Source organism: Tarenaya hassleriana, unplaced genomic scaffold (genome assembly GCF_000463585.1).
Source record: "Tarenaya hassleriana unplaced genomic scaffold, ASM46358v1 Cleome8, whole genome shotgun sequence".
In the NCBI taxonomy this organism is placed as follows: Eukaryota; Viridiplantae; Streptophyta; class Magnoliopsida; order Brassicales; family Cleomaceae; genus Tarenaya; species Tarenaya hassleriana.
In genome coordinates, this window is record NW_010970490.1 from 3,744,918 (window position 1) to 3,766,683 (window position 21,766).

General features: G+C 36.1%; 3 protein-coding genes and 2 long non-coding RNA genes across 17 annotated transcripts in view; 3 read left to right on the top strand and 2 right to left on the bottom strand.

The window, feature by feature from the left end:
- Positions 1-788, top strand: part of LOC104802857 (NAC domain-containing protein 92-like) — a 2,341-nt gene extending 1,553 nt beyond the window's left edge. Inside the window, exon 3 of the mRNA XM_010526662.1 lies at positions 263-788. Coding sequence (XP_010524964.1) covers positions 263-757 — 495 coding nt within the window. The 3' untranslated portion in view covers positions 758-788. The remainder of the gene's footprint in view (positions 1-262) is intronic.
- A 4,585-nt stretch (positions 789-5,373) lies between these two features.
- On the bottom strand, positions 5,374-10,171 carry LOC104802862. 4 transcript variants are annotated; one of them, XR_770114.1, is made up of 6 exons: positions 10,082-10,171; positions 8,410-8,490; positions 7,563-8,121; positions 7,085-7,258; positions 6,678-6,839; positions 5,374-5,410 (listed from the first exon to the last, which is right to left on the bottom strand). It is a non-coding gene; the product is annotated as an uncharacterized LOC104802862 (long non-coding RNA). The 4 variants fall into 4 exon arrangements; XR_770113.2 differs by lacking the exon at positions 10,082-10,171 and adding an exon at positions 8,609-9,165; XR_770112.2 differs by lacking the exon at positions 10,082-10,171 and having other exon boundaries at positions 7,563-7,802; positions 7,908-8,121; positions 8,410-9,165.
- Positions 9,308-12,712, top strand: LOC104802861 (myb-related protein 2-like). Of its 5 annotated transcripts, none has more exons than XM_019201180.1 (7): positions 9,308-10,352; positions 10,443-10,603; positions 10,696-10,772; positions 10,993-11,059; positions 11,177-11,255; positions 11,335-11,404; positions 11,787-12,712. In XM_019201180.1, exons 2-7 carry the CDS (start codon positions 10,444-10,446, stop codon positions 12,489-12,491), a joined length of 1,158 nt encoding a protein of 385 aa, XP_019056725.1. In that variant the 5' UTR covers positions 9,308-10,352; position 10,443; the 3' UTR covers positions 12,492-12,712. The 5 variants fall into 5 exon arrangements, with proteins under 5 accessions (XP_019056725.1, XP_019056727.1, XP_019056726.1 ...); XM_019201183.1 differs by having other exon boundaries at positions 9,320-10,352; positions 10,479-10,603; XM_019201182.1 differs by having other exon boundaries at positions 9,309-10,603; positions 11,189-11,255.
- On the bottom strand, positions 12,537-13,263 carry LOC104802859. Its single transcript, XR_770109.1, has 3 exons — positions 13,160-13,263; positions 13,005-13,078; positions 12,537-12,628 (listed from the first exon to the last, which is right to left on the bottom strand). It is a non-coding gene; the product is annotated as an uncharacterized LOC104802859 (long non-coding RNA).
- Positions 13,264-13,848: 585 nt separating this feature from the next.
- LOC104802864 (general negative regulator of transcription subunit 3-like) lies at positions 13,849-21,652 on the top strand. 6 transcript variants are annotated; one of them, XM_010526670.2, is made up of 16 exons: positions 13,849-14,092; positions 15,379-15,510; positions 16,049-16,186; positions 16,725-16,775; positions 17,026-17,115; positions 17,220-17,366; positions 17,521-17,625; positions 17,829-17,882; positions 17,966-18,565; positions 18,907-19,074; positions 19,217-19,358; positions 19,705-19,826; positions 20,199-20,480; positions 20,591-20,725; positions 20,807-20,988; positions 21,392-21,652. In XM_010526670.2, exons 1-16 carry the CDS (start codon positions 14,000-14,002, stop codon positions 21,456-21,458), a joined length of 2,508 nt encoding a protein of 835 aa, XP_010524972.1. In that variant the 5' UTR covers positions 13,849-13,999; the 3' UTR covers positions 21,459-21,652. The 6 variants fall into 6 exon arrangements, with proteins under 6 accessions (XP_010524972.1, XP_010524973.1, XP_019056724.1 ...); XM_010526671.2 differs by having other exon boundaries at positions 19,705-19,808; positions 20,193-20,480; XM_019201179.1 differs by having other exon boundaries at positions 19,705-19,808.
- The last annotated feature ends 114 nt before the right edge of the window (positions 21,653-21,766 follow it).

Here is a 21,766-nt window from a genome sequence, read left to right on the forward strand (position 1 = left end):
TATATATATATATAATAAAACCCCGTTTGAGAGATTATTAAAGTTTGTGCCTTTTCTGTGTTTTGATTCCAAAAGGAGAAAGATCGGAATTTGTTAGTTGTCATATAGCATCGCCTTTCAATTTCGTATCTTTTTTTTTTCCTTTAAATTTTATATAGTTTTGACAAAAAATGTGTTTGGTTGGTAAGTTTCTTTCAAAAAGGTGCAATTGCAAAAAAAAAAAAAAACTGACAAACTCTTCTCTCTTTCTATACATATATAGGTCGAATGGGTTGTGTGTAGAGTTTTCCATAAGAACACTACAAACCCAATCATGATCAAGAACCCCATGGAAGATCTTCCAAGAATCGATTCTCTGGAGAACATCGATCATCTCCTGGACTTCTCTTCTCTTCCTCCTCTCATGGATCCGAGTTTTCCGTGTCAACCCGGTCCGAGTTTCTCCGGCGGCGACTTCAAACCCGCCAACCGCAAACCGATCCACAACGACGACGACACCACCTACTACTTCCCCTACCGGTCAATGCCTGGCCCGGGTCCGGGTTCCGGGTCGGGTTCTACGTTCCACGGACCAAACAACGACAAGGGCATGATCAAGTTGGAACATTCTCTGAACAGTGACGTGGAGGCGACAGAGACGCCGGGGATCTCGTCATCGTGTCCGGAGACGAAACACGACGTGACGGCGGCCGCGATGATGAACGGTAGCAAGTCTTACGATGATCTTGGAGATTTGGGAATCTTATGGGACTACTAATTGATTTGTAATTGTAAATAATAGTGCTATTTATTAATCATATATATACATGTATATATATATATATATACATAGGGTTATTATAGGTGTTCCTAGTTATTACACTGCGTTGGAGTGCTTAGTCGATTGTTTTTTAGTCTTTTTACCGTGAAGAAAATAAAAAAAAAATAAGGGCTGTGGTTAATTATGGTTATTTATCATCGTGTATAACCTGTAATTCCATGTACACTGTATATATATATAACTGCGCTCGCCCATGTGATTCATAATTATCATTTTTTGGGTTTATATTGGAAAGGTTTTCACATATGCATCAAGAAATATCAATAAATAGAATAAATTACAGTAATACCCTTAATTATTGATTTTTTGTCATATACATATAAATTCATCACAAAATAATTATTGGAATAATAAAACAATATTTTTTCCGTATGCCTAACCATTTAGTAGTACGTCTTAGTACATACTATTATTTGTTCAATTAACAAAAAATGCTAAGCAAAAATTTAAGTCCCCCAAAGTCTTCTGTCTCAAGGAACTTGGTCATTACATCAATCGCATTACGTTTTTTTTAAATGTTAGAATTTTAATGTATTTGTACAATAATTTTATAATTTCGGAACAAAAATAACTTTTAATGGATACAAATATGTCATATATGTTCTACTATAAAATGTAAGGCTTATGAATTATTGTTACTTCCTATATTTGATTACATATATGATGATGTAAATAGATAATAATATGACAAATTTTTTAAGGAACATATATCAATACGATTTAACCACAAATACCAAACACATATATAAAACGATAAAAAATAGATCAACCTTTAATCTAACGTTATTCCATAATATTTATTTTATATTTATAAAAATCTAATAAAATGTTATAAATTTATTTAAATGAAGTCAACAAGTCACATAACCAATAACTTCAAATGAATTACTAAAAAAAGGCTCCCTACCAGTTAGAAACAAAAATAAATAAAAACAAAAATAAAAAATGATAGAATTTTGAGCGTCTTGAAAATGCAATAATATATAACAATATATAACATTAAGGTGTTCGGAAATGGTTGAAGTAGATGCTAGTTGGAAGCAAGGTTCATATCACTGGAAACAAGGAGATGAGAGTGAAGGCCGAAGGCGGCGGAAGAAGAATGAGGCACAGAGAGCCTTTGAGACATATGCTGCTCAGACAGAGCTCTGCTTGCGATGTCTGGTTTGCTGAGACAGAGAGAAAGAGAGAGACGGATGATTAATATCGAATATAGCATGAGAAAGCAACAACGATAAACAGAAAAAAAAAATGCAACATATTTATAAAACTAACTCTTGGTATCTCTAACATCGACGAGTGGAGGGTCACACAGAGTTGCCAGACCAAATATTTGTCTCCCGAAGAAGGAAGGCAGACTGGGACTGTAGAAACTGGTTGACGTTAATCTAGTGGCAAGGATGAAATTGGTGTGGCTGCTATTCTCCAGGGCTGGCTCTTTATGGGTAGCATGACTCAAAACCAACATTTTCAAATGGCGGTCCCACTAGTCGATCAACTCCTCACCACTACATAACTGGAACCTACAGAAGCTAATTGGAATATGGGAGCAAGTCAGACCTTTCTTAAAGCACAAAATAGGTGATGGAGCCACCACCTACTTCTGGCTCGATTCTTGGACAGAGCCTGAACCTTTGATTGTTTTTGTAGGGGAACTTGGACCGAGAGAACTACGAATCCCTCTCCATATGATGGTCAGGGAAGCAACGAACGGAGAAGGCTGAAAACTACTGCCGACACGATCAAACGCGACACAAAGAATCCAAGAAATCTTAACCACGAAACCTATTCCAACACCGAACAATTGATCTGACAAATTGCAATGGAAGCAGGGACATGATCTATTCATTGAAAAATTCATATCCTCGGTAACCTGGAGGCTCCAATGTTCACCATCAGCCGAAGTTCTGTGGGCGAGCGCAATGGTTTAAGCAAACAACGCCGAGACATGCTGTTATCCAATGGCAAATGTTCTTGAGAAGATTACCGACACGAGATCGGTTACACCGTTGAGGACTGCAACAAGAGACCATCTGCCTGCTGTATTATTCGGACGACGAGATGCATAACCAGTACTTATTCCTTCAATGCCAATTTAGCTCCGGTATATGGCACCGCTTTGTAGAGAAGATTTGGTGTAATTCCCCACTCTTACTACATCAGATTCTCCGCTGGATTGAGGAGGCGACGACTGATCGAACACTAACAACGAGCTGCACTAGGGAGAATAACACTACAAGCATTGGTTTATCTTGTTTGACAGGAGAGAAATAACAGGATTTTCTATACACAGAACACCCAACGACCAACTTTCATTCAAAAGCTGGATCGTCTTGTTCGAAACATTATCTTATCTTGTCAAATGAGCATGCAATATCGTGAAAATCCGTTACTATAGGATTGATTCTATATCACAAAGCCTTTTTGATATGTTTTTTTTGCTAGAAAAACAATAGGCATAGAAGTTTTATTTTGCTAATCGTTTTCAAAACAGTTCTGTAAACTACAAACTGTAATTTTTTGGTCAATAGATGCACATTTCATATAAAAAATATATTCAAGTTTTAATTGTTTTAAATACTCTATTCTATTATAATAAGACGAAAAAATAAATTATTTATTGAGATATTATACATTAACACAGAAATATTTGATTATTTTAAAAATTCGGTTATTAAAAAATCAAATAATCTACATGAAAAAACTGGGAAGGCCCAATAGAAGTTTTAGGCCCATCTATTGACATTACTGACGGTACGACTGGTTTGTATCATTTAGCGATTGCGATTGCATATATTTGCCATATGTTTATGAATAGTTGATAATTTATTGTTGATAACGATTATAGGTAGTTTCGATTCCAAAATAACTCATCGATTGCGAGTACGATTCCAATCGGATGTAAATTGTTTAAAAAATACATTGTATTACAGTAATAATTGTTTTCAAACTATGTTTTAATTGTTTTTTATAAAAATATTTACCAAATTTATAAAATAATCAAATACAAAATTTATCAAATTAATTTATTTTTTGATAAACATTTTTTTTTAAATATTAAAAATACCAAAAAATATGTTAGTAGTTTAATGTGTTTTAAATCATATTTATATATTTTTTTATATAAAATTACCAATACATACTTAAAAACCAACGAAAATCAATAATTTTTTTTTTTAAATTTATGCGGATTCGATATTGCGAATGTTCGGATATCTAAATCTCGTAAGATTCAAAAGTTATCTTCAGAAAATTCGTTAGGATAGAGCCGAGGCATGGCTACTTAATTTGCATGCAAGGAGAAAAAAGTAGATACCTTTGGCTATTAACTCTTTCCACTAATATATGCAAAAGAACGCCTTAGCATGAGGAGCAGAAACGAAGGACGTAGCCAAGGAAAACTTGCCGATCGATATATGATCACAACCTAATCGATATATATATATATATATATATACATATTAAAACATTATAATAACAATATATAATAATAATAATAATCTCTCTTTTGGGAACTTGAAGCAAATCGGCAAGTCATCCTTGGCTGCGTCATATCCATTTCCATGCCCTAGCATGCTAAGCCCCATGTTTCTTTTGTTCTCTTTGAAGTCCATACACCCTATATGTATACATACACGTGTATGTGTGTGTATATATATATATATATATTGTAGATCAAAAAGAGGGAAGAAAAATGTGATGTACATGTATCTCTATTGGTGTATATATAGGCAAGCAGCGAGAGAGGGTAGATTAGAACATCTATTTTCTAATGGAAAAAAGAAAGGAATGCTTAGATGAGAAGAAATCTATGTATTTTGTATTGTAAGATTTTTTGTGCTTGAGATTTATTAGGGGTTATGGTATAAAAATAAATTCGAAGAATTAGGACATAATATTTGATTGTAGAGAAAACATATTTTAATATCCAATATTTAATATGATATATTCTTTCTTATAAATCTAAACATGCAAACCTCATTGAATATACAAGAATCTAGATAATTTTCAAATCTAGATTGATTGGATGCTTGAATATATATATATATATATATATATATGTGTGTGTGTATATATATACATAATTTTAAAATTCAGATGAATGAATTTCAGAAAAAGTATACTTATTTATTTTTAAAATTACGTTTATTTGATATAGTTTCTATTTAATCATTAAATTTAAGTTTCTTTCAGACTGATTTGCTAAAAAAATTATTTTTATTCATTTTAAATTTGTTTATATGTCAAAAATATATTTAATTAATTTGTAATTAAATCTGACCTCTATAAATTATTCGAATTCATTTCTACTTGGGTTATTCAGAATATATTATAAATAAAATTTCTCAAATTGTAAAGTGGGAATCAACTTCTCTTTCCATTAATTAATTCCACCTATTATGAACTTAATTTTTAATTCACAAAATTATAATCCCGTAAAATACAATAACACCATGTTGTTTTAAATTTACCATAAGTTAATGAAAGATGATATATAATGGTATCGGCAGTGGTGAAAGATGAGGTGTGAGACAGGTGGAGCTAAAGAACATGAACTTCAATTGCCGTGGCTGCAAAAGAATGGTGGGTCTGTAACAGGATTAGAATAATAATCGAATAAATTAATCTAACCAAATAATATAATAATCAAATCTAAATTGAATTAGATATAAAAAGGTTATTATTTTAAAATACCCTCATAAGAACTTATTTAAATTTTTACCATTTTTTCTCCCAAAAGTATGACAAAATATATTTTTTTTAAAATAATTATTTTTATCAGTAAAATTGAATTCAAATTATATAAAGAAAAACTTAAAATTGAAAAATTATATTTTTTGAAAGGCGATATAAAAGAATCGAATCGGACCCCTATGGAGACGCGAATAAATATATTGAATTCAATATGGATTTTAATGTTTATCTACAGTCGCTAATAAATAGTGAAAATTGGATATAATAATAATAATAATAGTAAAAATAAATATTAACATAAAAAGTTTTTTTTGATAAGATTAACATAAAAAGTTAAAAATCAAATGTCTAAATATAGGGTTTCTTCCTAGGAGGGAAGCGTGTTTTTTTAATTAAATATAAATATATTGAATTCAATATGGATTTTAATGTTTATCTACAGTCATGATGTGCATGTGAAGTTTTCGGCTGTTTCTGCAGGAAAAAAAATAAAAGAAAGACGAAAATAATAATTAATAATAAAATAAATAGTGGCTGAGGAGACAACGACGTGGCCATTTTATATCTTCTCCGGTCGTGTATGTCTTCGTATATATACGTATTACATGTGCGTAATGACACTTATAAGCTATATCGGTGTCCGAATTAGTTTTCGTTAAAAAAGTCTTCATTTTTTTTATTATTTCTATATTCATTTCATATTTCTTTTAATTTGATTACTTAAAAATTTATGTTCAAATGAATATTTAAATCAGTCCTGGTTATCCTTATTAGATCCGGTTTTGGACGTATATATAAGGAAAATTTTAAAAAAAAAACACTAAACTTTCAAATTTTGACAAAAAAATTAAATTTTTTTATTTTATCAAATAAATTTGTAACTTTTTAAATTTGACAAAACAAACACTTAACTCTTCTACGATTATCAAAATAAACAAAAATAACTGACGTATCAAGGAGATGCGAACATATCAGATTATTTTATTTAGTTTTTTTTGACAATCGAAGAAAGTTTATATATTTTTTTAGACCATTAAAAAAGTTTAGTATTTTTTTATAATCGTAAAAAAGTTTACGTATTTTTTGGATCATTTGAAAAGTTCAGTGTTTTTTAAATTTATTTAAAAAGTTTAATATTTTTTTTTCAAAATTCAAAAATTACCTGTGTTTTTTTTGGATTTTCTCTAATCACGTAACAGCTTAATAGTAAACATCAGCAATAATTTTCATTTGTTCGGGCAAAACAGTCCCGATATTGGTTCCTGATTCCGCCATCGTCGATCGCATGAAGAGAAGCCCAAGATATACCCTACCACATTTGTTCCTGTGATATACTTAGATTCAGATTCAACTTTTAATTTTTAGAATAATCGTAACAATTCACTTTTTTTTTTATATTAGATTCGATCTCGTGTTAAAATATCCGATTCAATTTTTACTAATAAAAATGCCGATTATTTAGAAAAATTTTCGATTAGTTTTATATTTGATAGAGTCCGAAAAATCATATTTATCAGGTTCTATTCGGATCGGTTTTATATAACCGAAACGAAATAATCACGCTAGTACCTGCCTCCCTCGCCACGCCCCGGGGGTACCCGAAGCTCAGATATTCGACCACCACGAGACCGGGAGAAGCACTTGTGACCGAAAAACCCTGATGTTCCGGGGCCGAGATCAGGTGTCTTGAAAGTATCGGGTAGAAGTGGGTACCCGTCCCACCGCCACCGCCACCAATAACACCTTCAAAGATTTAAGGGTATTCAAAAACGTTGAAGCAGAAACTATTTACAAACCGATGCATTAGAGATGTATGAACCCAGTCTCCATATGTTAAAAAGAACACAATAAAAAACGTGTCATTAAACTGATATCATATCTCAATATGAACACAACATCCTGTAATAACCACTAACCCAAAGGCAATATTCTCCTCCTATGGATGCTACATGGCATCAGGACACGACGAAGCCAAATGTGGAAAGAGAATAAAGCCCAAGAACAAGTAAAAAAAAAAAAAGATTCTTGGCTTGAGAATGCATCTTACCAGGCTTTGCTTTAGGTTTTTTTTTTTCAGTGTCTGGATTCTCTTATTCTCATTCTGCAGAATCTTGTTTCTCATTTTTTGGCTTTCCTCTGCAAGTGCAAAGAATGTAATTCCTTTGCCATTTCCCGCTTCCTGTTTTCTCTGTCCAATCCTATCTCGTTCGATTAACCAATCACGATCCAGAGACGTTGGCACAAGCCTCGAGCTAACTAACACTTCTGCTGCGTCAAGAGTTCTTTTCTGACATCAAGAGTAAAGTCAGTTACCAGAACAGAATCTGCCAAAGGGAGATGAACGTACAAGCAAGAAAGAACATATGGGTCTTCTTATAACCTTTCTTTTTACCTCAAGAGTGACATTTCAATGGAGGAAAGGAAAGAATCAGGGGATTAAAGGGTTTCGGTATTGAAAAAGAACCGTCACAACAGTAGCACAAAGGCAGAACAACAAGCTATAAAAGGCGATAATCTTCCCGCAGCATAAAAAAGGTTAAGCACTTGGTTTGCAAACCAAAGCAGTTTTAGACCAAGACCCTTGTGGAATATCATAAAGCCAGACCCTGCAGAAAAAAAAAGCATCCTCAGAATGTGGCTTGCAGAGGATAAAAATACCGAGAACTTGCAATTTTTTATCCCTAAAAGTACATCCGTAACTGTAACAGAGACTCGTTTAAATTTCAGAAAACTTGATGCCAAGAACAAACTAATTCATCAGCAACCAAGCAACAAATGCCAAGCGACAGGCAAAATTTATCAGAAACTGAGGTAAGAATAAAATCAATCCAAAGGATAGGTAATGATTTGCTCGGTTTAGCTTGATGAGATCGAAACAGATGTTTGATGCTTACAGCACATTTGATGAAGCCTCTGGGGAAGCATATTCTCACCCCACATGCTTGGAATACTTTACCCTGAAGGCCTGATTGGTTCTTCACAAACAGAATAAAGCGCAAAGATAAATCAGAACCACGAGAAATTGCAAAATGGTTGGTCCAAATAAATGCAGAGATATCATTCAAGGAACAAAAGATTTGTTTTTTTTTTTACCTTTTCCTCTCGAACATTAGACCATATTTCTACCTAAGGCATCTATCAAGCACTTAACTCTATAATGGATATATTCTCATCTGCACATAGTAGTAGCCTACAAGACTTGGCAGTTGGCATTTGGCAATTTTTTTTTGTTAACTAAGAAGTTCACCGAGCCTTTAACCCGACTACATCTCCTACAGCTCGGGAGCAACCTTTAAAGCACACCTAACTGGCGACAGGGGCCCAAAGAGCAATACCCTCTCAACCAATTAAACGACACCCCTCCCTCCCCAACAACTGGATTCGAACTAGCGATAGGGGCCCAAAGAGCAACATCATCTTAACCACTCGTCCACTACTTACTGGGTGACATTTGGCAATTGCCATCTCTATATCTTTGTCAATGCACTTATTCTATATAGCTGTGTATCATATGGGTGCAATACTCCACACTGGATAAACAACAGAAGTATAACCCCGAGTCAACATCAAAAGCAGATGCAACATGAAGATAATATCGAAAATGAGAAAACTATGAGACTAATCAATTAACAGTATATCCATATCCATGCACTAACTGTATGAAAATATAGAACATTAGACATCACCAAAATAGCTGCAGGCAAATACAGAATTAAAAAATCAGACAAAACGTGCATGCAAAGACAAACATATATAGGCATGCACAAACATGCATATACAATATATATACAAACACACATACGTGTATATGCATCCCAATTACATAGTCGTTAGATCAGACAGGGAAAGAAAATATTCATACATATCACTGTGGAGGGACCTAATGTTTTGTGCCAATCAAAGAGTGTAAATATGGGGCCCCACTTATATTATATTCTGTGGAGAGAATAAATACTAAACTTGTTGAAGGAGACTTCATGAAATATACTCTATCCGCTTTTTTCACATCCAAACAATCGTAAAGGGAAAGCATATTTCAACACAATTTTCACTTTGGTTTGGTCAAAAGGATACGATACTACATTCTCCACAACATAATCTGCAAAATCCTTTAATATCAGTAACAGCTGCCTAAAACTATCTGTAGAATCATTAGCCTCATTATGTAGCCAGAGGCCGGAAATCTCTATCAAGGAAAAATAAGTCAAGATAAATGGAAAGCATTCAGAATATTCCCATAGAGAAAGAGGGATAGAGAGGACATAGTCATGGACTTTGAAACTATCAAGGAATAGAAAAAACCAGTGGGTTCCCCAACCCAAGTTAACAAACTCTAAAAAATTTTGGGGAATGAGATACTTTTCTCTGCGAGAAGGGCAAAAGAATGCGCATATGATGCACTAAATGTGGATCAATTCTGGTATCTGATGCAAGGCTTGAATTGTGTTGAAAAGTTGTAGTCCAGAGGAATCAAGACGCTAAGAATCATATAAGAACAGAATACAATTTAAATGATAAGCACGCAAAAACAAAGCAATGACTGGACTGGTTATTCACATTCCATACCTTAATTATCTTCCTCTAAATTTGCCCTTTTTCCGTTCACTTCCTATATATAAAGCAAAGTTGCACACAACCTTTTTACTCATGAGACTGGCCTGAGAAAAAAGAACATAACTAAGAAACACAGCACAAGCTTCTTCCCAAATTGGTGGAGCTGTACCTCCAAGAATACAGCGTAGTTTATCTCTGAAACAACGGGGAAAGCAGGCTGGATTAAGGCCTAAGATCAAGTGAGGTAAAGCACTGATCAGAAAATCACTATTGTAGTTACCAGGTAAGGCTAAACTTACATTTGTCTTCTGAAGACAAGACTTACGTATTATCCCAACCAACACCAATCAAAAACTACCCTCTCTTCGCCAAGAATGCCCATCCCTTATGAAAGGCATCCATTCCTCAGAGGAGTGAATGACCCAGGAGATTCTGGACTCATCCTCTCAACTGATGCAAAGCCAAGACTAAAATGGACGCCAGATCTTCATGAGAGATTTGTCAAAGCTGTCAATCAGCTCGATGGAGCAGATAGTGAGTTATCTTATTGGCAAAAAAGAAAAAAAAAATCTTTGACGAGATGCTTCTTAGATATAATGCGTATTTTTTTTCTTTGTTTGTTACAGAGGCTACTCCTAAGGCAATCATGAAAGTTATGGGCGTTCCAGGCCTTACCTTGTACCACCTCAAGAGTCATCTTCAGGTAAGCAATCACCTCTTTGTACACAAACATGCGAAATATGCCTCTTGGTAACTTCTCCATGCGTGCTATAGACTCTTCAAAATATTTGGACATTACTGATTCGTTGGTTGTCGGTAACTGTTGCAGTAGCCCAAAAAGAATGACAAGCTAAGAACTGCAAATAATGCATTAGCTTACTTTCCATTCAGAAACGTTATTAACTTCATGATTTAACTACCAGAAATACAGGCTGAGCAAGAATCTTAATGGACAAGCTAACTACCAGAAATACCAGAAATACAGGCTGGGTAAGATCGGATTTTCATTGTACATAAATAAGAAATTGCAAACAAAAAAATCCCTGTTCTTTTTTCGAAATATTATCCTACAATCTCTGTAAAGTAACCTGATCCCTAAACGTATAGTGGCCATGGCAGAAGAAAAGAGCCACGATGCAAATGAAATTCACACCGAGAGTTTTAGCATTGGACAACCGACAGAAAAGTAAGAATATGGCTATTTGTGTGTATCTTCCAACTTATTAATTGTAAAGAAATGACCTATATTATGTTTGTGCACCCAGGAACTTACCCATAAGCGAAGCACTACAAATGCAAGTAGAGGTCCAGCAAAGGCTCCATGAGCAACTTGAGGTATCGAATAAAACATTCTGAAATTAACTCAATAAAACCTGAAAAAGGTTTCACAAGTCATGTAGTATAAAGGGAAGGAACCACGTCGGTGATGATGAATTGTTGTTCTTCATTTCGTACCGGATGGGATTAAGAAAACTAGCGCTGGTTCGCGGGTTCTAGAAAAAACTAACATTAGAGTTAGAAGATGACAGACACAGAACCATCCCTATGAAAGAAATGTATTTCTTTTCAAATAACTGGGTTACAATTAAGTAACCGCATCTGAAAGACATAACATCAGGAACTATCATGATTGTAAAGCATCAATAGAGGATAGAATAACTATCTAGACAGACAAGCACTTAGTTACATTTTCATAAAATGTTTTGAACTGAGCCAGGTACAGCGACATTTGCAGCTCAGGATAGAGGCTCACGGAAAATACCTGCAGGCGGTTTTAGAGAAAGCCCATGAGACGCTAGGAAAACAAAATTTAGGTACAGATGGGATTGAAGCTGCCAAAGTTCAACTCTCTGAACTAGCATCTAAAGTTTCAGCAGAATACTCACACACTACTTTTCAAGAACCGAAGGAACTGCAGAGTCTACACCCCCAACAGATGGAAACCTACCCTTCGGTATGCTCCTTGGATAGTAGCCTGACCTCCCGAGAGAGAAACCAAACAATCCCAAAGATTGTCGAGAACAGATTGGGACTAAGACCATATCATGGTGATTCAAAGTCCGAGCAAAAAGAGATTTCAGAACAACAGCTGTTCCAACGGTTGGAGCTTGCTTGGTCAGAAGGCCAAAGAGAGACCAGAACATATTTTTCCACAATGGTTAATGACACAGAAGCGAGAATATCTTCTTCAGAAAGAAGTCTTGGCAATTTGTCTATAGGAATAGGATTGTACGGACAGAAAGGACAAGAAAATACAGGGTACACAGAGGAAAGGACGAAAAAGGATGAAGATTGTAAGTTTGAAACCCGAAACCAAAAGGGTATGGACTCTACAACAGAGCTAGATCTTAACACTCATGGTGAGAACTACGACACAGCACGTCCTAAGCAGTTCGACTTGAATGGTTTCAGCTGGAACTGACAAGGATCATTGAAGTGAAGAGAGTCTGAAAGATCTGCAAAAATTTCTGGGTTCACCCTCAGAGTGGAAAGCTGAATCCTTTCATATCCCGTATTAGCCTGGAGAACTCGTCCAACTGGAACCTGTCAATTCAATATCTAAACAACATAGATAGAGACACCTTGAGCACAAAGTACCATGCTATTCATTTGTAAAATCTCATATAAACAGGAAATTTCATCGCCTACGTGCAGGGATCCACGTTCTTAAGTGAAGACGGCTAATAAATCATCAACAATCACACCCACATGCTTCTTGAACAAGTCTAGTAAATTTTCACAGAGTCCATATTCGGTGATGGAGTGCTGTGATAGAACTGCATTAAACCAAGTTTAGAGATTCTTTTGTGCAACCACAACAATTTCCACTCAAATCTAAGCAACAAGAACAAGCGACAAGAAATAATCCGATCATAACAAATCGTCGTCCAAAACCGATAATTTGACGTACCACTCGCAAAACAATTATACGTACCTCCATTTTGAACTTCGGTTTCCATTTCCAGAGGATTGTCCTCGATTTCACGAAGGATCCTTCATACCACTCATCTATATATACAGAGACTTTGTGTACGTTATATAGTACGAATTCCTTCTCTTCTTAATACAAGGAATTTTCGGGAAAGATACCGGAGAACGAGGTACGGCACTGTCGTCACCGGTCGCCTGTCGCCGGAGTTCGGAGAGCGTCTCGTTGAATTTTAACGGCTGCCTTTTGAAATTCGGGTCGGCTCGAGTCGGGTCGGAGCAATCCGGTAAGGAACCGCAACTTAAGAGCTACGACACCGTTTTAAGAGAAAAAAGAAAGTATTTGATTTGCCCCTTACATTTTCGTGATTGTTTATTTTCGCACCCATAACAATTTAAATGATGGGAATTAAGCTCATGATCTCTTCACATAAATGCTAGATCATATCATCAAATGAATTATGAAATTTGAATAAGACACACTTGGGAATAATGTGACATAATTATTTTTCATAAAAATAATTTTTATCTGATTAACATTTCATCAAAAATATCTAAATAATTTGTAAGATACAAAAAAAAGTGTTCATATATATATATATATATAATTGTATACTTATACATAAGTTTTAAATTTTTTTACGAACTGAAGTAAAGCAATGGTTCAATAAAAGGAACAATAGTTGATGAAACGAAAACAACAAAGGTACTGAATTTAGGATAAAATAAAAACATAGGGGGAGTTTGTAATATTTAAGAATTGGAAGATTAAAAGGTGGGTCGTGGGTATCGGACCTGGACCAATTGGGCCTGAATTGTTTGGCATTTGAGCGATCCAATCAAAATCCTACAACGGTTAGGTCATCCCCTTCTTCTTCTCCCTGCGATTTTTTCCGGAAAAAAAAAAGAACGAATCAGAATCCGATAAGTAGCAATTGTTTTTTTCAAGACCAAATTTTATTGTAAAATTCTCGAAGTGGGTTCTTCTCGGATTCTGCTGCTATGGGTGCGAGTCGCAAATTACAGGGAGAGATCGATCGGGTGTTGAAGAAGGTTCAGGAAGGCGTTGATGTGTTTGACAGCATCTGGAACAAAGTCTGTCTTCTGTCCTTTCCCCTCATCTTTTTCTGTTTTGTTTCCGGAGAACGTCATGGATAATGCAGCAGTAGAATTTCTCATGACGCATTCATATTGATTCATTCTATGTTTGGACCAAACTCACTGAACTGGTGTGATTGATACCCATGCGTTAAAGCGAGGTTCAAGTTCTTCTCGTTAGACTGGTTTTAAAAAAAAATCCATGAGACAAAATAATTAGGTAAGTGGATTTTTCTTTTTTGCCCATTTCTCAAAGCCATTCAAAGCCGAGAGATTTCAGCCCCTAACTTAATCCATTCAGTAGATTAGTCTTAATCCTATTGTTGTTTATGTTTCTTTAGTTTTGGGTTTCAGCTGGGGACAGGAAAGTTCCCAGCTTGAACACATGTTTGAATGAACCGGTGGAAGTCTGGTTTCCTTTTTTTCTTTTTTTTTGTCCCCTTAACGTTGTGAGGAAAAAAAAATGTCAGTGTGTCTTTTTCCTTTCTGGGTTCAGTTCAATCGAAGATCGATACGAGTCATGATGGTGTCTGGTATTTCTTATTTCGTCCGGAGAAAAAGAAGATGCAGAGCAGAAAGACGAGGTCTGGGTTCTGGAAAAAGACAGGACCTACTTTGGACATTAAACCTAGGAGGGGAAATCATGGTAAGATCGGTGAGAAGAAGGTTCTGGTGTTCCATAGAGGTAGAACTCCAAACGGCGTGGGAACCGAGTGGGTCATGCACGAGTATCATACCTCCTCCTTTCTTCCTGATCAGGTTCGTTCATCTAATCAAATCAAATCCCCATTTTCTTCTGGTTTTTGCTGCTTCATCTGTCGCTGATATATATCACTCTCGATCGTGTCATCCTCATCATGTGGGTGTGGTTCCGTTTGGAATCTGTTCATAATCTGATTTCACCAGCTTTCATCTTTTTCTGTATTGCTTGTTGGCTTTCGATGATGCATATATATATATGACTGGATTCGACTTTCTTGTTGTGTCAAGTCCAAGTGTTCTGTTCTAATTTTCATGTGTGTCGAATAGACAGTAAACCTCTTTTGGGTGTATTCGGTTCTCGTGATGTTGTCCCCATGGTTGCCTGAAAATGAGCTCAGAACTTAGGGTTGTTTATGTTCAAATCTATGCAAAGTTTGTTTTTTTTTTTGCACAAGTCATTTCTGTGTCTTTTTCCTTGTTTTTAAGCTTTTTTTTTTTTTTTTTTTTGGTGGGAATGTGACTGTGAGCAGGATATAACTTGACGAAGGGAGAACCTGTTTCTGGATATGTTGTTGTTTCAGGTCTATGACACCGAAAATGTGAATCAAAAGGAAAAGTTTGAGGCCGACTTGAAGAAGGAAATCAAGAAGCTGCAGCGGTATAGAGACCAGATCAAGACATGGATTCAGTCCAGTGAAATCAAAGATAAGAAAGTTAGTGCTCTTTACCTTATTTTCCCTTTTTCATTGACTTAGTAACTGTCGATCGCAAAGTATTCCGGCCGTTCAAAACAAAAGTCGTTCTGATGACAGGCATGTGCACTATAGATTTCGCTGAATTGTTAAAGTTTCTCATTAGATTTCTCTGTGTTCTTCTCGATTAGCTGATAAGTTTTGCTGCTGTAATTTCTAGTGAATGTCAGTATGTCACTCTACTTTTTATTTTCATATGTAGGGACATATGAATGCATTTGTATGGCTAGCTATCCAATAGTACACTGGCATTGTTTATCTAGAGTTACATGGTGATGATCTAAATCAACGTCATCATCTCCTTAGGTAGTTTCTAGGTAATTTAAACTTCTTGAAACACCATGCATTCGGCGGCAGCTCCAGATGGCGTTGTTTAGTTAAATAAATTTAGGTCTTTAATTTACCTGATTATATATGTACTATCAATAAGTTGTTTAAACTCGAAAGAATCTCAGTCAATTATAGAGACTGGACCAAGCAAATTTTTTGTCTGACATAGGTCAGTGCATCATATGAGCAGTCACTGGTTGATGCTCGCAAGCTTATTGAGCGGGAAATGGAAAGGTTTAAGATCTGTGAGAAAGAGACCAAGACAAAAGCTTTCTCCAAGGAAGGACTGGGCCAGCAACCTAAAACAGTGAGAACTAATCTTTATTTTACTTTTACTTTTACATTAATTTATCTATGGTGCACCCAGGAGATTTTGGAAATTCAAGTTTTAGACTGCTTATGATTATCATGAGGTAGTTGATGCTTCTAACTTTGTTTCTAGTTCAACTGTTTTAACGAGGAGAACACTGCCCAGATGTTTTAACTAAAAGAAATATGATAACTGTGATGTTGTCTTTTGTATTTGTACAGCGAATGTGTGACTTCAAACGTGTGCAATCTTTTAGAAAAACTTGGGATTTATTTTGGAAGTAGCAATATGGTGCCTACCATTTTTTTTCTCATGCTGAGAGGAAATGTTGAACAACTAATTATCGATTAGTTTCTCTTCTCTGTGCTGTATAGTCAAAGATATGAAGTAGTGGCCCCCTAACTTGTGCATGGAGTTTCTATTTAAACATTTGTGGCGGTAGTAGCTATGCTGGAAAGCTGTGTGTGAATTTAAATGCTGCTTACCTCTCCTTGTAATGGTTAGGCTACTGATTGGTCTATGTTATTGTCTGTAGGACCCAAAAGAGAAAGCAAAGGCAGAGACAAGAGATTGGTTGAACAATGTGGTGAGCAGCTGAGCTTTCATTTGTCATTTTATGAGTTCCATTTTTCTAAGCTTGTATATGTTGTATCTTACAATAGTAAACCAAATGCAGCTGAATGCATCTGTGGTAGCCCACTTATTCTTTCGATGTGTTTATGTTTCTAAGTATGTGTTTACGTTTAGGTATTCAGGTTTTGTACTACAGTAATCTGTGTATCTTTAACCAGCATTTTAGCTGCTTTAAAGCAACTCAATTATTTGCTATGAAATAGGTGAGTGAACTTGAGTCCCAGATTGATAGTTTTGAAGCTGAGTTAGAAGGACTGACCGTGAAGAAAGGAAAGACAAGGCCGCCCCGATTGGTAAGTTGTGAAAGTATGCATCTTTTGGCTTATGCGATGTGCCTTTTGTTTTAAAAAAAAATCTAATTGTGAATTATGTGGTAAAATGTGTTTTCCTCTTTCAGACACATCTAGAGACATCCATTACAAGGCATAAGGCTCATATAATAAAGTTGGAGTTGATCTTGAGGCTTCTGGACAATGATGAATTAAGTCCAGATCAGGTGAATGATGTGAAAGATTTTCTGGACGACTATGTAGAACGGAATCAGGTCAGTATCATGTCATCTTGTTTTCCTTTTCTTCTATACATGATTTGGTTACATCTAATTTGCAATCTCATTTTCCAAAATTATATTACATTTTATATGTGCTTAGATAACTTGATATTTCTCTAGGATTATTTTTAACTTTTTTTTTCTGTAGGATTATTTCGATGAATTTAGTGATGTCGATGAGCTCTATAGCACGTTGCCATTAGATAAGGTGGAAGGGCTTGAAGATCTAGTCACTGCTGGGCCTCTTGTCACGGTAATAATTTTTTGCAATTTCTCTGGTTTGGTGTTTTATCTATTCATGCACAAAAAGAAGTGTTGTATCTCATTGATGTAAGCTATGCTTCCACAGAAACTTGGGGACAATCCATTTGAATAGGATTAGGATTTGATTTTGTCATTATAAACTTAATTGTGTAGCTCAAGTTTTAACGATAGCAGTGGCATTGAATTTGTCAGGGTACCCCATTGAGCGTGAAGAACTCTTTGGCAGCATCAGCATCTCAAGTTCGCGTAAGTGTGTTTGTGTGTGTCTCTGTGCCTGGATAACATAGTTCAGCTGTTCAAGTGTGTTTCTTGGTTTGGTTTCGTTTCAGAGCATGAACTTGTCAACTCAGGGTACTTCTGAAGAGAAAGTGGAAGATGCAACTCCACAGGATAGCAGTTCTGATGTTGTTGCAAAAACTCCTCCCAAAAGTGGCACAAGCCTTCTCTCTACAGTTTCAACATCAGCTGGTGGACAAACAACTTCGAATGTTCCAGTCACTTCAACTTCTAAATCTATTCAAGCTGTTGCAGAAAGCATCAGCCATTCATCTTCACTGGCTGCCAACGAAGAAGAGGCCTCACCAATGGCTGATGCTCCTTTAAGGGGAATCAGTAGAGGTGGTACCTCGACACAGCCCCTACTAAGCATGCCATCTTCCAGTCCAGTAAATGGAACTTCTCGTGGTGTTGCTGCTTCAGCGGCTGAAGTAACAAAGAGAAATATCATGGGAGTTGAAGGCTCCGTCCCGCCTCTAACTTCACCACTAAGCAAAATTGTGTTGCCACAAACTGTCAAGGCTAATGATGGAACTGTCTCTGATAGTAATCCTGGTGATGCTGGTGCTAGCATTGGTAGAGCCTTTTCATCCTCTATTGTATCTGGTGTGCAGTGGAGGCCGGGAAGCTCCTTCCAGAGCCAGAATGAAATGGTGCGTATTTCTACTTTCTAGAGAATTTTGCATTACGTTAAGCAATACCATGTCATTCCTTTTCAGTTTATCTCCTTTATCCAGTGAATGTCAGAGAGAAAACTTCTTGGTCATTTAATGGTTAATTGTTAATTTTTCCTATAATTTGTTTTGCATTCTAACAAAACCTGAACTAGGTCCATAAGTCCATTGTTGGTAGCTGATGCTTTTCACGGTAAAATCCTACCCATATGGTTGGGTTAAGGGATCTGATCTCATGGTTTGTTAGGTGTTCCTACCATATATTTTGTAAGCTTCACAAAAACTTCCGTGTGTAAAATGATGTATTTTTTTTGCCTCAGATCCATGGGAGAGCCGAAATAGCACCAGATCAAAGAGAGAAATTCTTGCAGCGATTTCAGCAAGTACAGCAAGGCCATGGTAACTTCTTAGGCATACCTTCTCTTTCTGGAGGTAATGAGAAGCAGTTTTCTTCACAATCACAACAACAAAATCCTCTCTTGCAGCAGGTACTGCGGGGTTTTTTTCTTTTCTTTTTTCCTACTTGTTGTCCTTTATCCTGAGCAAGTTTGTTTTTTGAGCTAGTTACACGATTATGATATTTAGATCATTAGCTGGTTATGATATCCTATTTCATAAATTATTTCTCAGAGTTCATCTGTGTCACCCCATGGTGGTCTGGGAATTGCTGTTCAGGCCCCTGGTTTTAATGCGGTTGGTCATGCTACCTTACAGCAGCAGTCAAATGCCATGACTCAAACTCAACGATCCAGTCAGTTGCCGTCTGTTGCAGGTAAAATGATGTTAGTTTGTCTCAATGGGAATTAAAGTACTAGTGCCTAGTTTAAACCATGAATAGACACTTCATCTCCATGAAGAACTGCAGTAGGCTTTTTCTTTGGCAGATTAATTCAAGAATATCCAATTCTTAGTTATGTAATTTTTTGGGGTCTGGCAAGTAAAAACTGTGGAGAAATACAAAAGAATGATAGCAAAAGATTTTAAAACATGACATGGTAGTTGAAACTTGGAATCGCTTAGATGATTAAGCTCAGTTCATGGATTCATATATGGAAAGTATTGATAAGAAGAGTTAGTGTTGTATGAGACTTTAGTGATGTTCTTGATGTTTGATGCAGATGTAGATCATTCCAGAAATGATGAACAGCAGCAGCAAAACTTACCTGATGGTGCAAATGGCATAGCAACTCCAAGGAATATGTCCAATGAGGATGATTCTAAAGTACCATTTGATTACCCTGTAAGCCTTGATTTTGATCACTTATCTGGATAGCGTTAAATGCATTCATAGTGGCTCTCCTTGTTATGCTACAATATTCTTTAATTATCAGTAGGAACTGATCACATATCACTGCATTATGCTTTCTGCCAGATTGATTTCTTTTGAATTTTAAAATTTAAATAATGGAAATATTATATCTGTCTTTGTAGGTGTTGGTGAGTGTTTTATTCATTCATTCCTTTGCTTAAACTTCACATATGCAGTTCAATAGTTAATGAGATCAGTGATACACGGTGAATGGTGTTATTGGGAGTTGATAGTTGTATTCTCAAATCCAAGCTAATAACGTAAACCTCGTACTTACTCATTCTTTCTTTTCCTTAGCTACAGGCAGGAATGTCGGGGTCCTTGCCCGATTCAACGCAGGTGGTGACTGAGGATGGTCCCGATTTCTCTCCCGGGCTACCCGTGCAGCTTCCCACTCAACCTTCAAGCAGTCTCGGGGTCATTGGGCGTAGAAGTGTTGCTGATCTCGGAGCTATCGGTGATAACACCAGCGGTTCATCGTCAGGGCCAACCCGTGATCAGATGCACAATCTTCAGTTGCTCGAGGCTGCGTGCTATAGACTTCCTCAGCCGAAAGATTCAGATCCTCCTAGGCACTATTCCCCTGTATGGAATGTTTAATTCTCTTCCGCCTTTTCTTCGTGCATATACCCAGTTTATGATTGATGATCTGGTTTTCCATTTGTTTATGTACTTTCTTTATACGTTCTGAGCAGAGGAACCCAGCTCTAACACCTGCAAGCTACCCTCAAGTACAATCACCTGTCATAAATAACCCTTTGCTCTGGGAACGTTTTGGAAGCGATGCTTATGGCATCGATACTTTGTTCTTTACGTTTTACTATCAGCAGGTTAGGAAAGGATCACACTTTCTCTTTCGTCATTCTTTAATCTCTTGACATTGTCATTATATTATGTTCTTTCAACTGTAGAACACGTATCAGCAATACTTGGCTGCAAAAGAGCTGAAGAAACAGGCATGGAGATTCCATAGGAAATACAACACCTGGTTTCAAAGACATGAAGAGCCAAAGATTGCCACCGATGAGTATGAACAAGGCACTTACGTGTACTTTGATTTCCACAGCTCGAAGGACGAAACCCAGCAGGGATGGTACGTTCCTCTTGATCTTTACTGCATTTCTCAAGAGCTTTCGTCTTTACACCCGAGTAAAATTTGAAATGGTAATTCTACTCACTAGAGCTAGCTTTTCGTTCGGGTTTCTATCAGTTCTTGGTTCTGTTACCAGGCCAAGTTGCAGGAAGAGAAACAAAAAAAGAGAAGTAGGGATTCAAAGATGAACTGGATTTCGAGAGAAACATGCATAACCCTTTGATATCTTCCAGTTGCGGATTCAGTTTCAGACATATGAATAAACATAAGCAAAACAGTCCATGAATCAAATTTTCGTTAGATCCAATGCCTGAACTGTTGCTTCCGAGAAGATCCAAATTTCAGTTTTCCCTTTTTGTTGGGTTTGTCTGATTCGGGATGTCTGGTTTTTGGGTGAAAGCAGGTGCCAAAGAATCAAACACGAGTTTGCGTTCGAGTACTGTTATCTCGAGGATGAACTCGCTGTATAAAGCAGGTGTCAAAGAATCGACCGACCATTCCATCCTCTGCATTGTTTTTCTACATGTTTTGTTTATTTATTCTATAGTTGAATTGTTAATAACTTAATACTTGTTTTTTGGATTCTGAAAGAAGTCCTCATGCATTCATGGGGGAATATGTTTCTCATTTAACATTAAACAGATTTGTTAATGTGTTTCTAGAAGTGAATAGACTTTGTAATAATGATAAGCTGAAATTATAATTTTAAAATAAAATCGAGTACAAATGAATAACTAATAGAAAATGAAATGAATATTGATTTTTCATTTGAAAATCG

Coding starts and splice junctions, on each gene's coding strand:
- LOC104802861 (XM_019201180.1), top strand. CDS start 10,444: ATGCCCATCCCTTATGAAAGGCATCCATTCCTCAGAGGAGTGAATGAC. Junction 11,060..11,176: donor ATACCAGAAATACAGGCTGG/GTAAGATCGGAT, acceptor CTAAACGTATAG/TGGCCATGGCAGAAGAAAAG. Junction 11,256..11,334: donor ATTGGACAACCGACAGAAAA/GTAAGAATATGG, acceptor TTGTGCACCCAG/GAACTTACCCATAAGCGAAG.
- LOC104802864 (XM_010526669.2), top strand. CDS start 14,000: ATGGGTGCGAGTCGCAAATTACAGGGAGAGATCGATCGGGTGTTGAAG. Junction 17,367..17,520: donor ACTATGTAGAACGGAATCAG/GTCAGTATCATG, acceptor TTTTTTCTGTAG/GATTATTTCGATGAATTTAG. Junction 17,883..17,965: donor CATCAGCATCTCAAGTTCGC/GTAAGTGTGTTT, acceptor GTTTCGTTTCAG/AGCATGAACTTGTCAACTCA.